Genomic DNA, 14,938 nt, shown 5'->3' with positions numbered 1-14,938 from the left:
CAAATAATCTGTCAAGAGTGAGCTTTACAAAGGCTAACTTTTCAACGATGTAATTTTTATAAATATATCTTCCACTTGGCTTAGCCACTTCTGAGCTACTGATGAAAGCATTAGTAAAATTCATATTACACCCAAGAGTTTAGGAAAGAAAAACAGAGCTTCCAAATGTTGATTTTAAAATATCTGGGGGAAATGTTAACATTTTTAAATTTGAGGGTCAGTTATGGTAATTATTATTGTTTAAAATATATACACTTTATAATACTGGTGAGCAAAAAAGCCTTACTACTCGTGCTATATGCAGGGAAATAATTAGGCTCTTCGTTCCCCTCCAAGTGGTGAGTTACCAGTGTTGAGAAGGCGTGTGTGGGAAGGAGCTCCATCACTTTGGCCACTACCTCCAAGCTCTGGCGTAAGTACCGCTGCCACTCTGTCTGCTGCTGCGGGGCAAACACAGAAGGATCAGCTCTCCCAGACAGGCAGAGTCTCGTCATCTTCCCTGCCAACCTGTCCTCAACCTCAAGTCCACTCTCAGGCATAAATATGTGAAGAAATAGCAAATGATGGAACCAGGTTATTTGGTATTTTAAAAAGGCAAAAAAAAAAAAGGCTAAGCTAAAAAAATTTTTTTATTTTTTAATCCAATGAATTAATTTCACAAGAGCTATTTCCTCAAAAAGCAAATGATCCACATAGAATGACCTACTTTTCTGCCTATTGTCACAGGAATAAGATATTTTTAAAAAGCCACCTGTGAAATGCTCAAGTCCCCTTTACGTCATCCCAGCTATAGGAATTGGTTCATTACCTTCTGAGACAGCCCGTTACTAAGCACATATAAGTATAACCAACCACACCAGTGCCAGGCAAAGTATGGTCCTCAGACAGGCAGCATCAGCATCTCCTGGTGGTTTGTCAGAAATGCAAACTCTGTGCCCCCACCCCAGACCTCCTGAATCAAAGTCTATTTAACAAGCCGTCCCAGTGATTCTTATCCAGGCTAAAATATGAGATGCACTGGCCTATATCAAACAGGTAACGGGAAGTGAAGCTAAAATTCACCAAGCCTCTACTATCCACCAGGCACGTGGTCAGTACATCCACATGTGCTACCCTCACATGTAACTGTCAACACAGGTCAGTTCAGATATATCCTTCCACTTTTGGGAGATGAGGAAATTAAAGCTTAGAGAAATTCAGCGACCAGACCTCTACCCCCATCCTACCCAGGGTTGCAGAGATTCAAATCCAGGCCATCTGATTCCAAGTACAAGGCTATTCTGAACCCAAATATGGCTTCCCTCAAGGTCTTGACCACACCACAGTGGCTGTTATTTTGAGAGTCATACCAGTGACCTGAAATTTTTTAAATGCATGGTGCTTAAGAAAAAGGAACGCTGGAGTTGTGTCCTTAAAGACATTTTCCTTACAAACGCTGGGCACACCAGCATTATTAAATTCAAGATTGATTTTAAGAGATATCAGTTTACAAAATATATACAGTCAAAAGAGACATCCTTTCATTCTAGCCTTATCATTTAAGTATCTCTTTAACTATTTCCACCAGCATCCAGCTAGCTTTTATTTGTTGCCCAGAGTGTGGGTGCAAGGCAGGGGAAACAGGAGGTAGATGCAGAGTTCTTACTAAACCACTTTTCACTGTACATATGGTTTTCTCTACTTACCTCTCTAGTCCATAGAGTAAATGCCTGTAAAACTTTTTTTTACAGTTAATGAACCCAAAGAGACCAGTCGGATACAAATTTCAAATGCATAACTCAAACCATAAGACCACTCTGGCTTAAAAATAATCTCCAGAGCAAAAGGCCACGGGTTCCAAGGCTTCATTTCGATTCATACCACAGCATGACAATGAATAAGGTCAATTAGGATGTGCTGCTTACATCGTCATCCAGTGTCTCGTCATCCAACTCCTCCAACTGGGCCTGGTTGTATCTGAACTGGATTCGATTCAACACCTCCGTGAGCAAGAGGACTAGGGCGTCTTCGTACCTATGTGGCAGGGAGAAATTCAACATCAGGTGAAAGGAGGCTTTTAGCCTAGGATTTCAAAAAAGCCTCCCGTACTGTGAAAGGAATGGTGTCTGTGTTGGATCACCATACACAAGAAGCATCTAAACTAAACTTAGTTTATGGTTTTGCAAGTGCTATGTGAGAGTGGAACAGTAGCAGGGGTGTTTGTTTATTTATTTAACTATGTTCCAGGCACAGAACATACTGGATTGAACCTTCTTGATGGATTGAACCTTTTGTCATTATATAATGTCCTTCTCTGCCTCAGGTAGCAATTTTTGTCTTAAAGTCTGTTTTGTCTGATATTAGTATAGCTACCCTTGCTCTCTTTTGGTTATTGTTTGCATGGAATATCTTTTTCTATCTTTTTACTTTAAACCTATTTGTGTCTAAAATTCAAGTGAGTGTCTTGAACAACATGTAGTTGGATCATGTTTTTTAATCCATTTTGCCAATCTTTGCTTTTTAACTGGAGAAGTTAATCCTTTACATTTAATGTAATTACCAATAAAGAAGGACTTACTTCTGCCATTCTGCCATTTGTTTTCTCTATATCTTTTCTTCCTCAATTCCTCCAGTACTGCCTCCTTTTGTGTTAAATAGATATTTTCTAGTGTGCTATTTTAATTCCCTTGCCATTTCTTTTACCAAATATTTTTAAAGTTTTTTTCTCAGTGGTTGCCCTGAGAATTGTAAGTACTATATAAAACTATCTATTAATTCAATGATTCAGTCATTTTAACAACTGTGACAGGTAGGTGGTATTATCGGTACTTTTCTGATGAGGAAACTACAATTAACAGAAGCTAAATAAACTGCCCAAGGTCACAAAGCTAGCTGGTTTGAACCCAGAGCTCCCTAACTCAACATGTCATGTTCTTCTCTCTACACATAAACCACCAACAGGCTTGGAGCCTGCTCCACCCACTCCAGAAAACCTCAACTCTAGTCAATTTGTAAGAACACTTAAAACCTAAAAGGAGAGATGGAAAAAGCCTAAGGGAACAATGACCCTTTGATCTATGTCTAAGAATAATTTCTCAAAGAAACATGTGGAGCCCTAGGCTTGGATATTTCCCACATGTGATAAGAACCTAACTCAGAAGACACCACAGTTTTATGTGACAGTTGCTACCACAAGGGCCAACAAACCACTAATTTTCAAGAACAAATCAAGTAGCCTGAACGCTTGCCTGTCCTGAAATGTTTCTACAAGAAGTTCAGACCTCATCTTACTCCCAAGGCAAACCAGCCACGCTGGTTATTCAGCTCTCAGTGCCAGTCCACTCTCCACGTTTTGTGATGCTGGGACTCAGACTACACAACGCACATTTCTCCTCTGCCTGTTAGGCTCTGTCAACAGGGGCACTGGAGGAAAACTGGAAGGCAGAAGGAGGGGCAAAGGGACCCCATTCTTCCTGTGGGCTTGCTGTCCTGGCCAGTGTCACCCCAACAATGGTCACCTGGCAGTAATAATTGGTTCCAGCTTCCACATTCCCCAAACCAGCTCCATCACGAACTCTCGGAGGTGCTAGCAGCAGCCAGGTTACATCTTCTCCTCAAAGGATTAAGTCCCAGCTCCCTGGGGCCTCTCCTCTGAGCTCCTGTGGCACTTGGGTGATACCCTCTCCTAAGAGATCTGAGCTCTAGCAGCATGGGGGCCGTCCCTCTGATATTTGACATTTTAATGACACCAACACCTCTTTCCTTTGTACCGCTAGCCCTAGTGGTGGAGCTGCTTCCCACAGTTATCATCTGTGTTGTCTCAGTGGTCAAGGACACGGAAAGAAGTCATCTGGTGGGACCTCTGGGAAAGCTTCTTTTGTCTAACCTCTCCCTCTTATTCCTGCTGCCTGAATCACAGGTGTGATGTCTAGATTCAGCATCCATCTTTGACTATAAGGTGACTGTGGAGATGGAAGCCATGCCTAAGGCTGGTAGAACAACAGGTAAAGGGATCCAAATATTAACTGACAGGGACTTCCCTGGCAGTCCAGTGGTTAAGACTCCAAGCTCCCAGTGCAGGGGGCACGGATTCAATCCCTGGTCGGGGAACTAAGATCCTGCATGCCGCACGGATGTGCGCATCCTTGTTTGCCGCACAAACAAACAACAAAATATTAACTGACATACGAAAAAAAAGGAGACACTGAACATTTGTCAAGGGAAAGAAAATCAAGATTATCACAGATGACACAGATGTTGAATTATCGAAGATTTTTAAAGCAGCTATTATAACCATCCTCCATGAGGTTCTATCAGCTGGAAGGTGTTTTGGACTGAACTGTGTCCACTCAAAATTCCTATGTTGAGGGACTTCCCTGGTGGCGCAGCAGTTAAGAATCCGCCTGCCAGTGCAGAGGACATGGGTTCAGTTGCTGGTCCGGAAAGATCCCACATGCCCTGGAGCAACTAAAAGTCCGTGTGCCACAACTACTGAGCCTGTGTGCTGCAACTACTGAAGCTTGCGCACCTAGAGCCCATGCTGCACAACAAGAGAAGCCACCGCAATGAGAAGCCCGCACACTGCAACAAAGAGTAGCCCCCACTCGCCGCAACTAGAGAAAGCCTGTGTGCAGCAACGAAGACCCAATGCTGCGAAGACCCAACGAAGACCCAATTTATTTAAATAAATAAATAAATAAATTCATATGCGGAAGCCCTAACTCTCAGTGTGACTGTACTGGAGACAAGGCCTATAAAAGTTAATAAAAGTTAAAAGTTAAGTTAGATCATAAGGGTGGGGCGGGCCTTAATTCACTTATATGAAGAGGAGGAGACATGAGGAAGTAGGAGCGAGTGTGCTCACTCTCCCCACTCCCTGTTCATGCACAGAAGAGAGGCCATGTGAGGTCACAGAGGGAAGGCAGCGTCTGCAAGCCAGGGAGAGCCCTCACCAGAAACCAAATCTGCCAGCACCCTGATCCATGACTTCCAGTCTCCAGAAGTATGAGAAAATTAATTTCGGTTGTTTAAGCCACCCAGTCAGTGGTATTGTTATGGCACCCCGAGCTGATTAAAATAGAAGATAAAGGAGGGCTTCCCTGGTGGCGCAGTGGTTGAGGGTCCGCCTGCCGATGCAGGGGACGCGGGTTCGTGCCCCGGTCCGGGAGGATCCCACGTGCCGCGGAGCGGCTGGGCCCGTGAGCCATGGCCGCTGAGCCTGCGCGTCCGGAGCCTGTGCTCCGCAACGGGAGAGGCCACAGCAGTGAGAGGCCCAGGTACCAAAAAAAAAAAAAAAAAAAAAAAAAAAAATAGAAGATAAAGGATAATGAAAAAGAAACCTGGAACTTCAAGAATGAAGGGAAAGCAAGAGAACTGACAAATCTCTTGGTAAATACAACAGACTGTTTATTGTTTCTCTTAAGATCTTTAAAATATGAATGTTGGATGAAAGCAAAAACAGAACACTGTCTGATGGGGTTTTCAATGTACACAGACGTAAAATATATGGCAACCTCAATACAAAGAAGGGAGGGCAAAAAGATCTATATGGTGATGAGGTTCCTATATCACACTTGAAGTGGTAGTATGTTAACTTGAAAAATTAAATATATATATATATATATATATTTTTTTTTTTTTTTTTTTTTTTTTTGCGGTACGCAGGCCTTTCACTGTTGTGGCCTCTCCCGTTGCGGAGCACAGGCTCCGGACGCGCAGGCTCAGCGGCCATGGCTCACGGGCACAGCCGCTCCGCGGCATGTGGGATCCTCCTGGACCGAGGCACGAACCCGCGTCCCCTGCATCGGCAGGCGGACTCTCAACCACTGCGCCACCAGGGAAGCCCATATATGTATTTTAATATACAGAGCAACCACTTAAAAAACTCACATAAAGAGATATAGTCAAACACTCAATAGATACATTGGAAAGGAAAACTAAACTTGTGTGAAACAACACAGTCTCAAAATAAATGAAGCAAAAACTGATAGAACTGAAAGGAGATGTAGACACATCCACAATTATACCTGGGAGAATTCACCTCTCTCTCAGTAACTGATAGAACAAACCGGATAAAGACAACATATAGAACACCATCAACCAACCTGACCTAACTGACATATCTAGAACACTCCACCCAACAACAGCAGAATGCACACTCTTTTCAAGTGCACAATGAACAATCACCAAGAAGACTAGATCATAAAACAAACCTTAACAAATTGAAAAGAACTGAAATCACCCAAAATGTGTTTGCAGATCATCATCAACTAGAAAACAATAATGAGAAGACATATGGAAAATCCCCAAATATTTGGAAATTAAACAACAAAGAGGAACCCAAGAGAAATTACAAAATATTTTAAATTGAATGGAAAGGAAAATAAAACATATTAAAATTTGATAAAGCTAAAGCAGTACTCAGGGAGAAACTTATAGCATTACATGGTTAAATATACAATGTAAATACACCTATAGACCTGGGTAGCTCAAGCCACAAATGTGATTCCAAAAGCACCTCAACTTCTTCTGAGAGTTAAATAAAATTATACACATTAAGGTGACTACATAGTAGGTGTTTGTAAACATATGATGAATGAAAGAACAAGAGAACAAACAAATGAATAAACACGCAGGGACTAAATAAACAAAACTACAAGTCAGATAACTATGAAGCACTGAAGCATAGTCCTGGATAGCTTTTTCAACTCAATGAAGTAACTAAGATTCCATTCCCTTGCTCTCTGGGGCAGTCAACAGCATGAATTTCTCGTAGCAAGAGCTAGAAAGCTACTGAAGCCCTGGTACAACCCTAGTTAATACCTTCTATTAACTGTATCAAAATGCCATGTGTCACAATGGCACTTCCTCTCTATTTAGCAGAAAAACCCACTCAGAAAAAAAGGGCAGCAACTTTTCTCACGCTTACCCACATTTGTTTATAGTCCAATTGAAAGTCACCCAGAATCCCTGGCAGGTCTATGGCCAGCACTTGCCAGTACTTTCATGACAAAGGGGTTCACAGGACATGACTCAATAACTTCAGGTTGCTTAACTCACTTCAGGTTTCCTCATCTTCCTGTAAAAATAAGTTTCTACACAGGTGTCTCCCTTCACATTGACAAGCATAGAGAGAAGGGAGTGAGAGAGAGAAAAAAGGGACGAGAACCAATACTTATTTACTGAACACCTACGGTCAGCCAAGGTACTTTACACACACTGGTTCATTTAATTTGCTCAACAACTTGTAGAGTAGGAACAACCATTCCCAAAGTACAAAGAGGAGAAAAGGAGACTGAAATTTAGGTCTTCGCACACCACAGATTCAAAATGGCAAACCTGAACAGTAAACCCCATTAGCAATTTTGTTCAGCTGGGTATGTTACAGAACATTTATTCCATTAACACTGGGACTCAAGTTCTCTAAGTCCCCACCAGTTCTGACCAAGAAACTCTTGAGGATCCTCACTGAACAAGGAACACGCAGAGCTCCAATTTCCAAGCTCCTAGGACCAAAAATAAATCCATGTACATTTGTGCTTCTAAATTCATAGCCTACAATGCCTATCACTTTGTTGTGATGAATGATGCAAAACCTTTAAACCACAAGGGAGAGGAACTGAGTGCTGTCTCTGTGACTTAACCACACCTACGTTTTACATTTAAGATACCAAGAAAACATTCTTGACTACTTCCTGCAAGATCAGTTGCTTCTGAAATTCTGGCTCAAGCCACAAAAGCCCCCCAACTTCTTTCAGATACATTTTCTCAGTTGAAAAACATTTGATTGCATTTACATGCTCTTCATTAAAATGAATGTGGTAATTATCTGTAGCCAGTGCTCTTTATCAGTTGCTTCTGCAAAACAGTGTATCTCTAATATATTGGGATCTCTAATATAACCTAGAGCAGTGGTTTAACTTTCATTTAAAATTTTTTCAGGGCTTCCCTGGTGGCGCAGTGGTTAAGAATCCGCCTACCAATGCAGGGGACACAGGTTGGAGCCCTGGGCCGGGAAGATCCCACATGCCGCGGAGCAACTGAGCCCGTGCGCCACAACTACTGAGCCTGTACTCTAGAGCCCGTGAGCCACAACTACTGAGCCCACGTGCTGCAACTACTGAAGCCCACATGCCTAGAGCCCATGCTCCGCAACAAAGAGAAGCCACCACAATGAGAAGCCCACGCACCGCAACAAAGAGGAGCCCCAGCTCGCCGCAACTAGAGAAAGCCCGCACGCAGCAACAAAGACCCAACGCAGCCAAAAATAAATAAATAAATTTATTTTAAAAATAAATAAATAAATTTTAAGAGTAAATTTTTTTCAGTGCACACTTGTGTAAGCATAAGAAGTGAAAGGAAAAACATGTTAAGTTAAAGTTCAACTATTTTCTTTGCACACCTCACCAGACTACACCCTTCTTTGTAGTCTACTACCTTAGACCACTAGAGGGTGTCTGACTGACAAGCAGATCCCCAGAAGATGGTTAGCATTTATCAGCATAAACCACAGACAAGCTTTGAAGGTTTGGGGTTTTTTTGTTTTTTAAAGGCATAAAAGTGTTATACATGTATGTTTAAAAAAAAAAGTCATGAAAAATTAGAAAGCCTTATTTAGGATAATAATCAAATGATCAATGAGAAAAATCCCTAGTGCTTTTTTTTAAAATTGGAGTACAGTTGCTTTACAATATTGTGTTAGTTTATACTGTACAGCAAAGTGTATACATGTATACATATACATGAATGTATATACATATACATATATCCCCTCTTTTAAGGATTTCCTTCTCATTTAGGTCACCACAGAGCACTGAGTAGAGTTCCTTGTGCTACACAGTAGGTTCTTATTAGTTGTCTATTTTATACATAGTATCAACAGTGTATATATGTCAATCCCAATTTCCCAAATCATCCCACCCCTAGTGTTTAAAGTGGTCAGCAAGAACCACTGACAACTGTGACAACAGATGACAGATGCCTAGGCAGGCAAGACAATATCTGCAAGTGGGCTGAAAGTCTTTGCTATCCAGGGACCCTGTCATTTAACTCCACAGTCACCACCTCAGTCAAGTAACAGCAACATCTTCTATTACTTATTATTACTGTGTAGTCATTACTATGTCCATTTATTGAGTGCCTAATACGTGATCGATAGTGTGCCAGGTATTTTATATACAATTTCCTTGAATCCTAGCCATTCTGCAAAAGAGGTATCAGTATTAGTATGCTCATTTTGCAAGAGGAAATGTGATTACCATATAACTTGACCAAAAGTAACACTGCTGCCATGAAGCAGAAAAGAAATTTAAACTGCACCACTGCTCCTTCTATCAGTGCAACAGTCTGCACAAGTATATATTTTCTCAATGGAACCATATTCTCCACACCTAAAGCACATTTGTACTGTGCTTTAAAAAGCATTTTCGTATTAATCATGTATGTCCTCAGTTTATTCTTCCAACAAGCCTGAGATATGTGAAAGAATATCTACCACTTATATATAGCAAAATCAGGCACAGTCCCAGAACCAAAGGATGCAACTGCTCAGCATACAAGAAAGAGAATTTGGCGGAAGTGTCTTTTCTTTGAACAATCTCATTCAACAACACAATTACTCACAGTTGGCAAATTCACCAAAAACAGGATCCACTGTTGTGTAAGAAGGTTTCTGACACACAAATAAACTACCCATAACCACATGTGACCTGACACCATAACAAGCTGGAAGCTATTTTGCAATCACAAAAATAGTTTTGGGAATGAAAGTGCAAATGCTAAACTTGGAATGCAAATACTGTTTCGAATTTTAAAAACACATAAAACCTCAGCAATGGAAAGGGTTTTAGAGGCTCAGTCCAACTCTCCCCAGTTGGGGGGTCTCCTCACCACCTCCATTTGGCACATTTCTGGGGGAGGGGGCGTTCACTATCTCCACCATCAACCACTAATACTTTTTACTGAGCATCTGTAATGTGCTGAGCATTCTAGATATATTAGCTTCAAATAATTAGATATATAACGACCACAGTGTACAGGAACCATACTTTCTGCCTGCAAACAAGAAAAAATGGGCTTGAGAAACGTGGGGAAAAAAACATTTCCCCATTTTCTGTGTTTTAAAATAAAATTAGAAGTACAAAAATGACTATCTCTGGACTGCGGGATTATAGATAACTTTTCTTTATATTTTTCTATCTTTGTTAGTTTTTAAAATAAATATTTTTTTCCTGACAAGTATTTATTACTTTATTTGGGAAATTTTCAAGCACATACAAAAGGAGTGAGGCTATAATGAACCCCAAGTTCCTATCAATTAAGTTCAACACCAATTATCAACACATGGCCAACCCACTTCCCCCTCTATCCCCAGGGAATTTTTTTTTTTTTTTTTTTTTGCGGTACGAGGGCCTCTTACTGTTGTGGCCTCTGCCGTTGTGGAGCACAGGCTCCAGACGCGCAGGCTCAGCGGCCATGGCTCACAGGCCCAGCTGCTCCGCAGCATGTGGGATCTTCCCGGACCAGGGCACGAAACCGTGTCCCCTGCATCAGCAGGCAGACAGACTCTCAACCACTGCGCAACCAGGGAAGCCCCCCAGGGAATTATTTTAAAGCAAATCCCATATATCATATCATTTTATCCAATAAATACTTCAGGTTGTATCTCTAAAATAAGGGCGATGGGGGAGGATGGGGACCACAAAAACATTATCATACCTAAAAAATTAACAATACATATTACTTTTTTAACCAGAAAAATGTATTTTTAAAAAATGAGATATTTAAGGGGAAGAAAGACGAAAATGCTCAATGGCTTTACTACCTAAACAGCTTACATGACTCAGTTTCACTAAAGAGGTCTGACTGCATGGTTGCCTCTTTAGGCCACAAGAAAAACTGACAAAAATGTTTATTTCTGCTTATAAATGTTTCTGCGGTTTACCTGTTGAGAACTGCTTCCTTGTCTCCCAGACGGCTTTTAATTTTACTTGTCAGATAGTCCAAAAAGAGCGTCCAGATATCCAAACAAGAGAAGTAACCTTCATGAGTAGGCTATGGTGCAAAAGAAATCCAGACAATGAAATTACTTAATGCAACTACTCCTTAGAAACACACCCACCAGTGTTTACATACACCAGAATGCTACAACCATAAGCCTAGGTTCCCTCGGCTTCTTGGTAACCACAATTGGTGTCTTTTATTCGGTCTTCACGATTGGGCCCTGTTGAACCTAACAAGACAAGGGTACCATGGAACACATCATTAAGGAGATACTGTACTATGCAGGGCAAACCAACTTACAAAACAAGCCGAGCGAACACCTGTTTTAAAGTCTGAGACTGTGATGCGGACAGCTCTTACAGATCATCCAATTCAAATCTGTTTTAGAGAAAAAGAAACTGAGATCCAGAGATATGTTCAAGGTCAGGGGTAGGAACAGGTCCATTTAACCCCAGCCAATGCTCTTTCCACTACATACTATTACAAAACCAAAACTAAGTTTCAGTGGCTCCAAAGTGACAAGTTTACACATTTGAACATTAGGAAAGTAACATCTGCAGTCTTCCTACATAACAGATTGAAAATGAGCTCGTTAAGACTGACCTACAGGCTTTAGCTCATCTGCAAAGTAGATGCGTCAAACAGGCTAATGGCAACCTCTTACCAGGTGTCGATAAGGACAAAGTAAGGAGAAAAGAGCAAGTCTTTATAGGGTCCTAGTGCCTGGACCACTGCACTGATCAACTTTCTCAAGAGCCTTGAGATTCTATTTCATGCAAAATCCAAGCACTATATTCTCCAACATCTAGTCCTTCTCACACATATTCAGTTTCATCTGTGGCCCCCCAATCCCTTATATATCCACTCAAATTCTTGCTACCTACAAGAACTCTTTGGCTTTACTTGTGATTACTTCATTGAACCACATATTTGATGGCAGGATCAGATATGGAAAGAAATAATACCATCATCTTCTTGAGTCAGTTTCCTTCCATCTCTGGGCCAAAGAAATCCAGAAGTTTACAAGGGCATGTATGGAATCTGTCCAAGAGATAACTACCAATGACGGTGGTGGTGTACCCAGGCTGAGTCTGAGACAGAAAAACTAAACTTAAAAAATGTGGCATGGGGCTTCCCTGGTGGCGCAGTGGTTGAGAGTCTGCCTGCCGATGCAGGGGACACAGGTTCGTGCCCCGGTCCGGGAAGATCCCACATGCTGCGGAGTGGCTGGGCCCGTGAGCCATGGCCGCTGAGCCTGCGCGTCCGGAGCCTGTGCTCCGCAACGGGAGAGGCCACAGCAGTGAGAGGCCCGCGTACAGAAAAAACAAAAAAAAAAATGTGGCAGACCCCACTCACAAGCCACAGGGCAGCTCTGGAACTGGACTGCTATGCTACAACTCAGTCAGGACCACTGGCAGGGCCATCCTCAGAACACAAAATGAACCAGAAGAATAAGCAGAAAAAACAATAAGCCGTGTGGAAATAATATGGGTAGCTTGTGGACAGGCACTTGACTTGCAGCCAGGAGATGTAGTCTTGTCCTGGCTTTGGCTTGCTGTGCTTCCAGTAAGGAGGTCACCCAGCCACCCTTCCTTGCTTTGAAAATAAATACCTACCAGATCCCTCACCAAAAAATATAACTGATCGATGCACGTGGAGGTGCTTTTGAGAAAAGCCACCATATAAATCCAAGTGTTATGGCTATGTCAAAGTAGTTTACAACTATACATGTCTTTCTCATGCGTTTGAATTGAGGATTTACTGTGTGGCTCAAGGCTGGAAAAAAAGTTGGGCAAATACATCCTCTGTAGGACCTGAAACACTACCATTCACATCCATCTCTACAGGCCCCACTGTGAGGCCTTATGCACTGCCCACAGTCTGGCCTTTGACAATTGCTCTGGGCACAGCTTGCTAAGGTCATAAAGGCAATACGCTGACTGCACTTTTGGAGTCATACAACTTTGCAGAGCCCTCATGGACCCATTTTTAAAATGTACCCATACTCAGATTTTTTGCTTTTCAGATTCCAGGGCTGGTTAGTCACTAAAGATCCTGGCAAGTTCCTTTAAAAAACTAATGATACTACTCTTCTCTCCAAGTGGTTTGTTTTGATTTGCATAGGTCCATTTGATCTTCACAACAGTCCTGGAAAGCGGAGAGATGTCTTTCTTCCTCCCATTTCACAGACAAAGAAACCAGAAGTCAAGTCATCTGCCCAAGGTGACAAGATAAAGAACAAAAACAGAACTGGACTGTGGATCGTAAGACTCCCCCAGTCCAGACCCTTCCCCCTATGCCATACTATCTCAGGCATGTTTTAAGAAGAAGGGGCAAAATGGAAACTGCAAGACCAAGAAGGAATTGGTAATGATACAGCAAGAGAAGGAGCAGGAAGACAGAAACCATATGTTTATACAGACACCTCAGGGGCTCAGCAGTGGTGAAGGCAAACACCTGGTGAGCACTAGTGGCTGGAGGGACTGTAGCAGGACGCTTAGGTGAAAGAAAAAATGCAGGAAAATAAACAGAAGAGAGGAAATGGTTACAGGAAGATACTACCACCATCTTCATCTTATTACTTTTCTTTAAAAATATGCTGACCAGGGACTTCCCTTGTGGCGCAGTGGTTAAGAATCCGCCTACCAATGCAGGGGACACGGGTTCGAGCCCTGGTCCGGGAAGATCCCACATGCCGCGGAGCAACTAAGCCCATGCGCCACAACTACCAAGCCTGTGCTCTAGAGCCCGCGAGCCACAACTACTGAAGCCCACGTGCCTGGAGCCCGTGGTCCTCAACAAGAAAAGCCACTGCAATGAGAAGCCTGTGCACCGCAATGAAGAGTAGCCCCCATTCACAACTAGAGAAAGCCCACACGCAGCAACAAAGACCCAACAGACCCAAAGATTAAATAAATAAATTTAAAAAAAATGTTGACCAGGACTAATATTTCCATGAATTGTAGGAACAAAAGGCAAAGTACACTGAGAATAACCCTCTAAACAAGAGAAAAGACACATTTTCCCACTTTACAGAGAACTTAGCTATGATAAAGGAAGAACATGCTGTTAATGAACAGATGAGAACTTAAAGCTCTCTCTTGACAGCAATTTAATTTCTTATTTTTAAACCTTATCCTAAAGAAATCTTTTACTACCAGCTCCTGGGCCTAGAGTGTGCCCTGCCAGCTTTCTCCCTCCCTGCTTCTCCAGCAAAGGGCAGCTTCCCCCGGAGCCCCTTCCAGGTTCCTGCCCCTCTGGCCAGTGCTCAGAATCGGCTTCTGCCTGCACCTCGAGGCCACCAACCCACACAGCCCAGAGTCTGCACCCAGAAATGCAAGTCCTCACACAGGAGGCCAGCAGAACACAGGGAGCTCAGCTGACAGTGACCCGCTGGTGAGGGAGGAAGACAGAAGCTTGCTGTTTGCCTCATGACCAATCTATCTCTTCTCCCAGTATGTAATTAAAACATATATAAATATATAAAACCACCACTCTCGGTTCAATGGAAAATGAACCCGTAGGATTCTAGTGAAAGAATCATAGAAGATGAATATGGAAAGACCCGAAAGATGCCCACTGCAGTCTATCTCCCTAGTAAATTTAAAAGACTTATCCAAGGACAGAGACCTAACAGAAATAACCAGAGCTCAAACACAGAACTTTTGGGTCCACATCCAAAGAAGGAAGCATCAGACATGCATACTTCAAAGCACTTTTTAGCTTTCTTCTACACCACGTATACTAAAAAGGTCCCATTTTACACAGGGAGCAAAATCGGAAGACGGTTCATTCCGTTTCCCAAACAAACCCCTCCTTCTGCCCCCAGCACTGGCTCCTTATCTCTCGTTCGTTTCTGCTGCACTTATTCAAAGGTATCTATCAAATCCTTCCTTTTTTTCCTGGTCCCCTTTAAGATTTCTCCAGATCCATCTCAAATCTCTCCCACTTCTGATGC

At 42.4% G+C, this 14,938-nt stretch overlaps 1 protein-coding gene across 2 annotated transcripts in view; it reads right to left on the bottom strand.

Annotated features, from left to right (window-relative positions):
• XPO6 (exportin 6) overlaps positions 1 to 14,938 on the bottom strand; it is a 106,814-nt gene that overhangs the window by 31,480 nt on the left and 60,396 nt on the right. For both annotated transcript variants that reach the window (XM_082857396.1, XM_082857397.1), the window contains exons 9-11: positions 10,922 to 11,031; positions 1,905 to 2,013; positions 348 to 440 (exon numbers count right to left, since the gene is read on the bottom strand). In XM_082857396.1, the coding sequence (XP_082713522.1) occupies positions 348 to 440; positions 1,905 to 2,013; positions 10,922 to 11,031 (312 nt within the window). The remainder of the gene's footprint in view (positions 1 to 347; positions 441 to 1,904; positions 2,014 to 10,921; positions 11,032 to 14,938) is intronic.

This window comes from Leucopleurus acutus (assembly GCF_964270905.1).
Source record: "Leucopleurus acutus genome assembly, chromosome: 16".
In the NCBI taxonomy this organism is placed as follows: Eukaryota; Metazoa; Chordata; class Mammalia; order Artiodactyla; family Delphinidae; genus Leucopleurus; species Leucopleurus acutus.
This window is presented reverse-complemented; position numbering and strand designations above follow the sequence as displayed.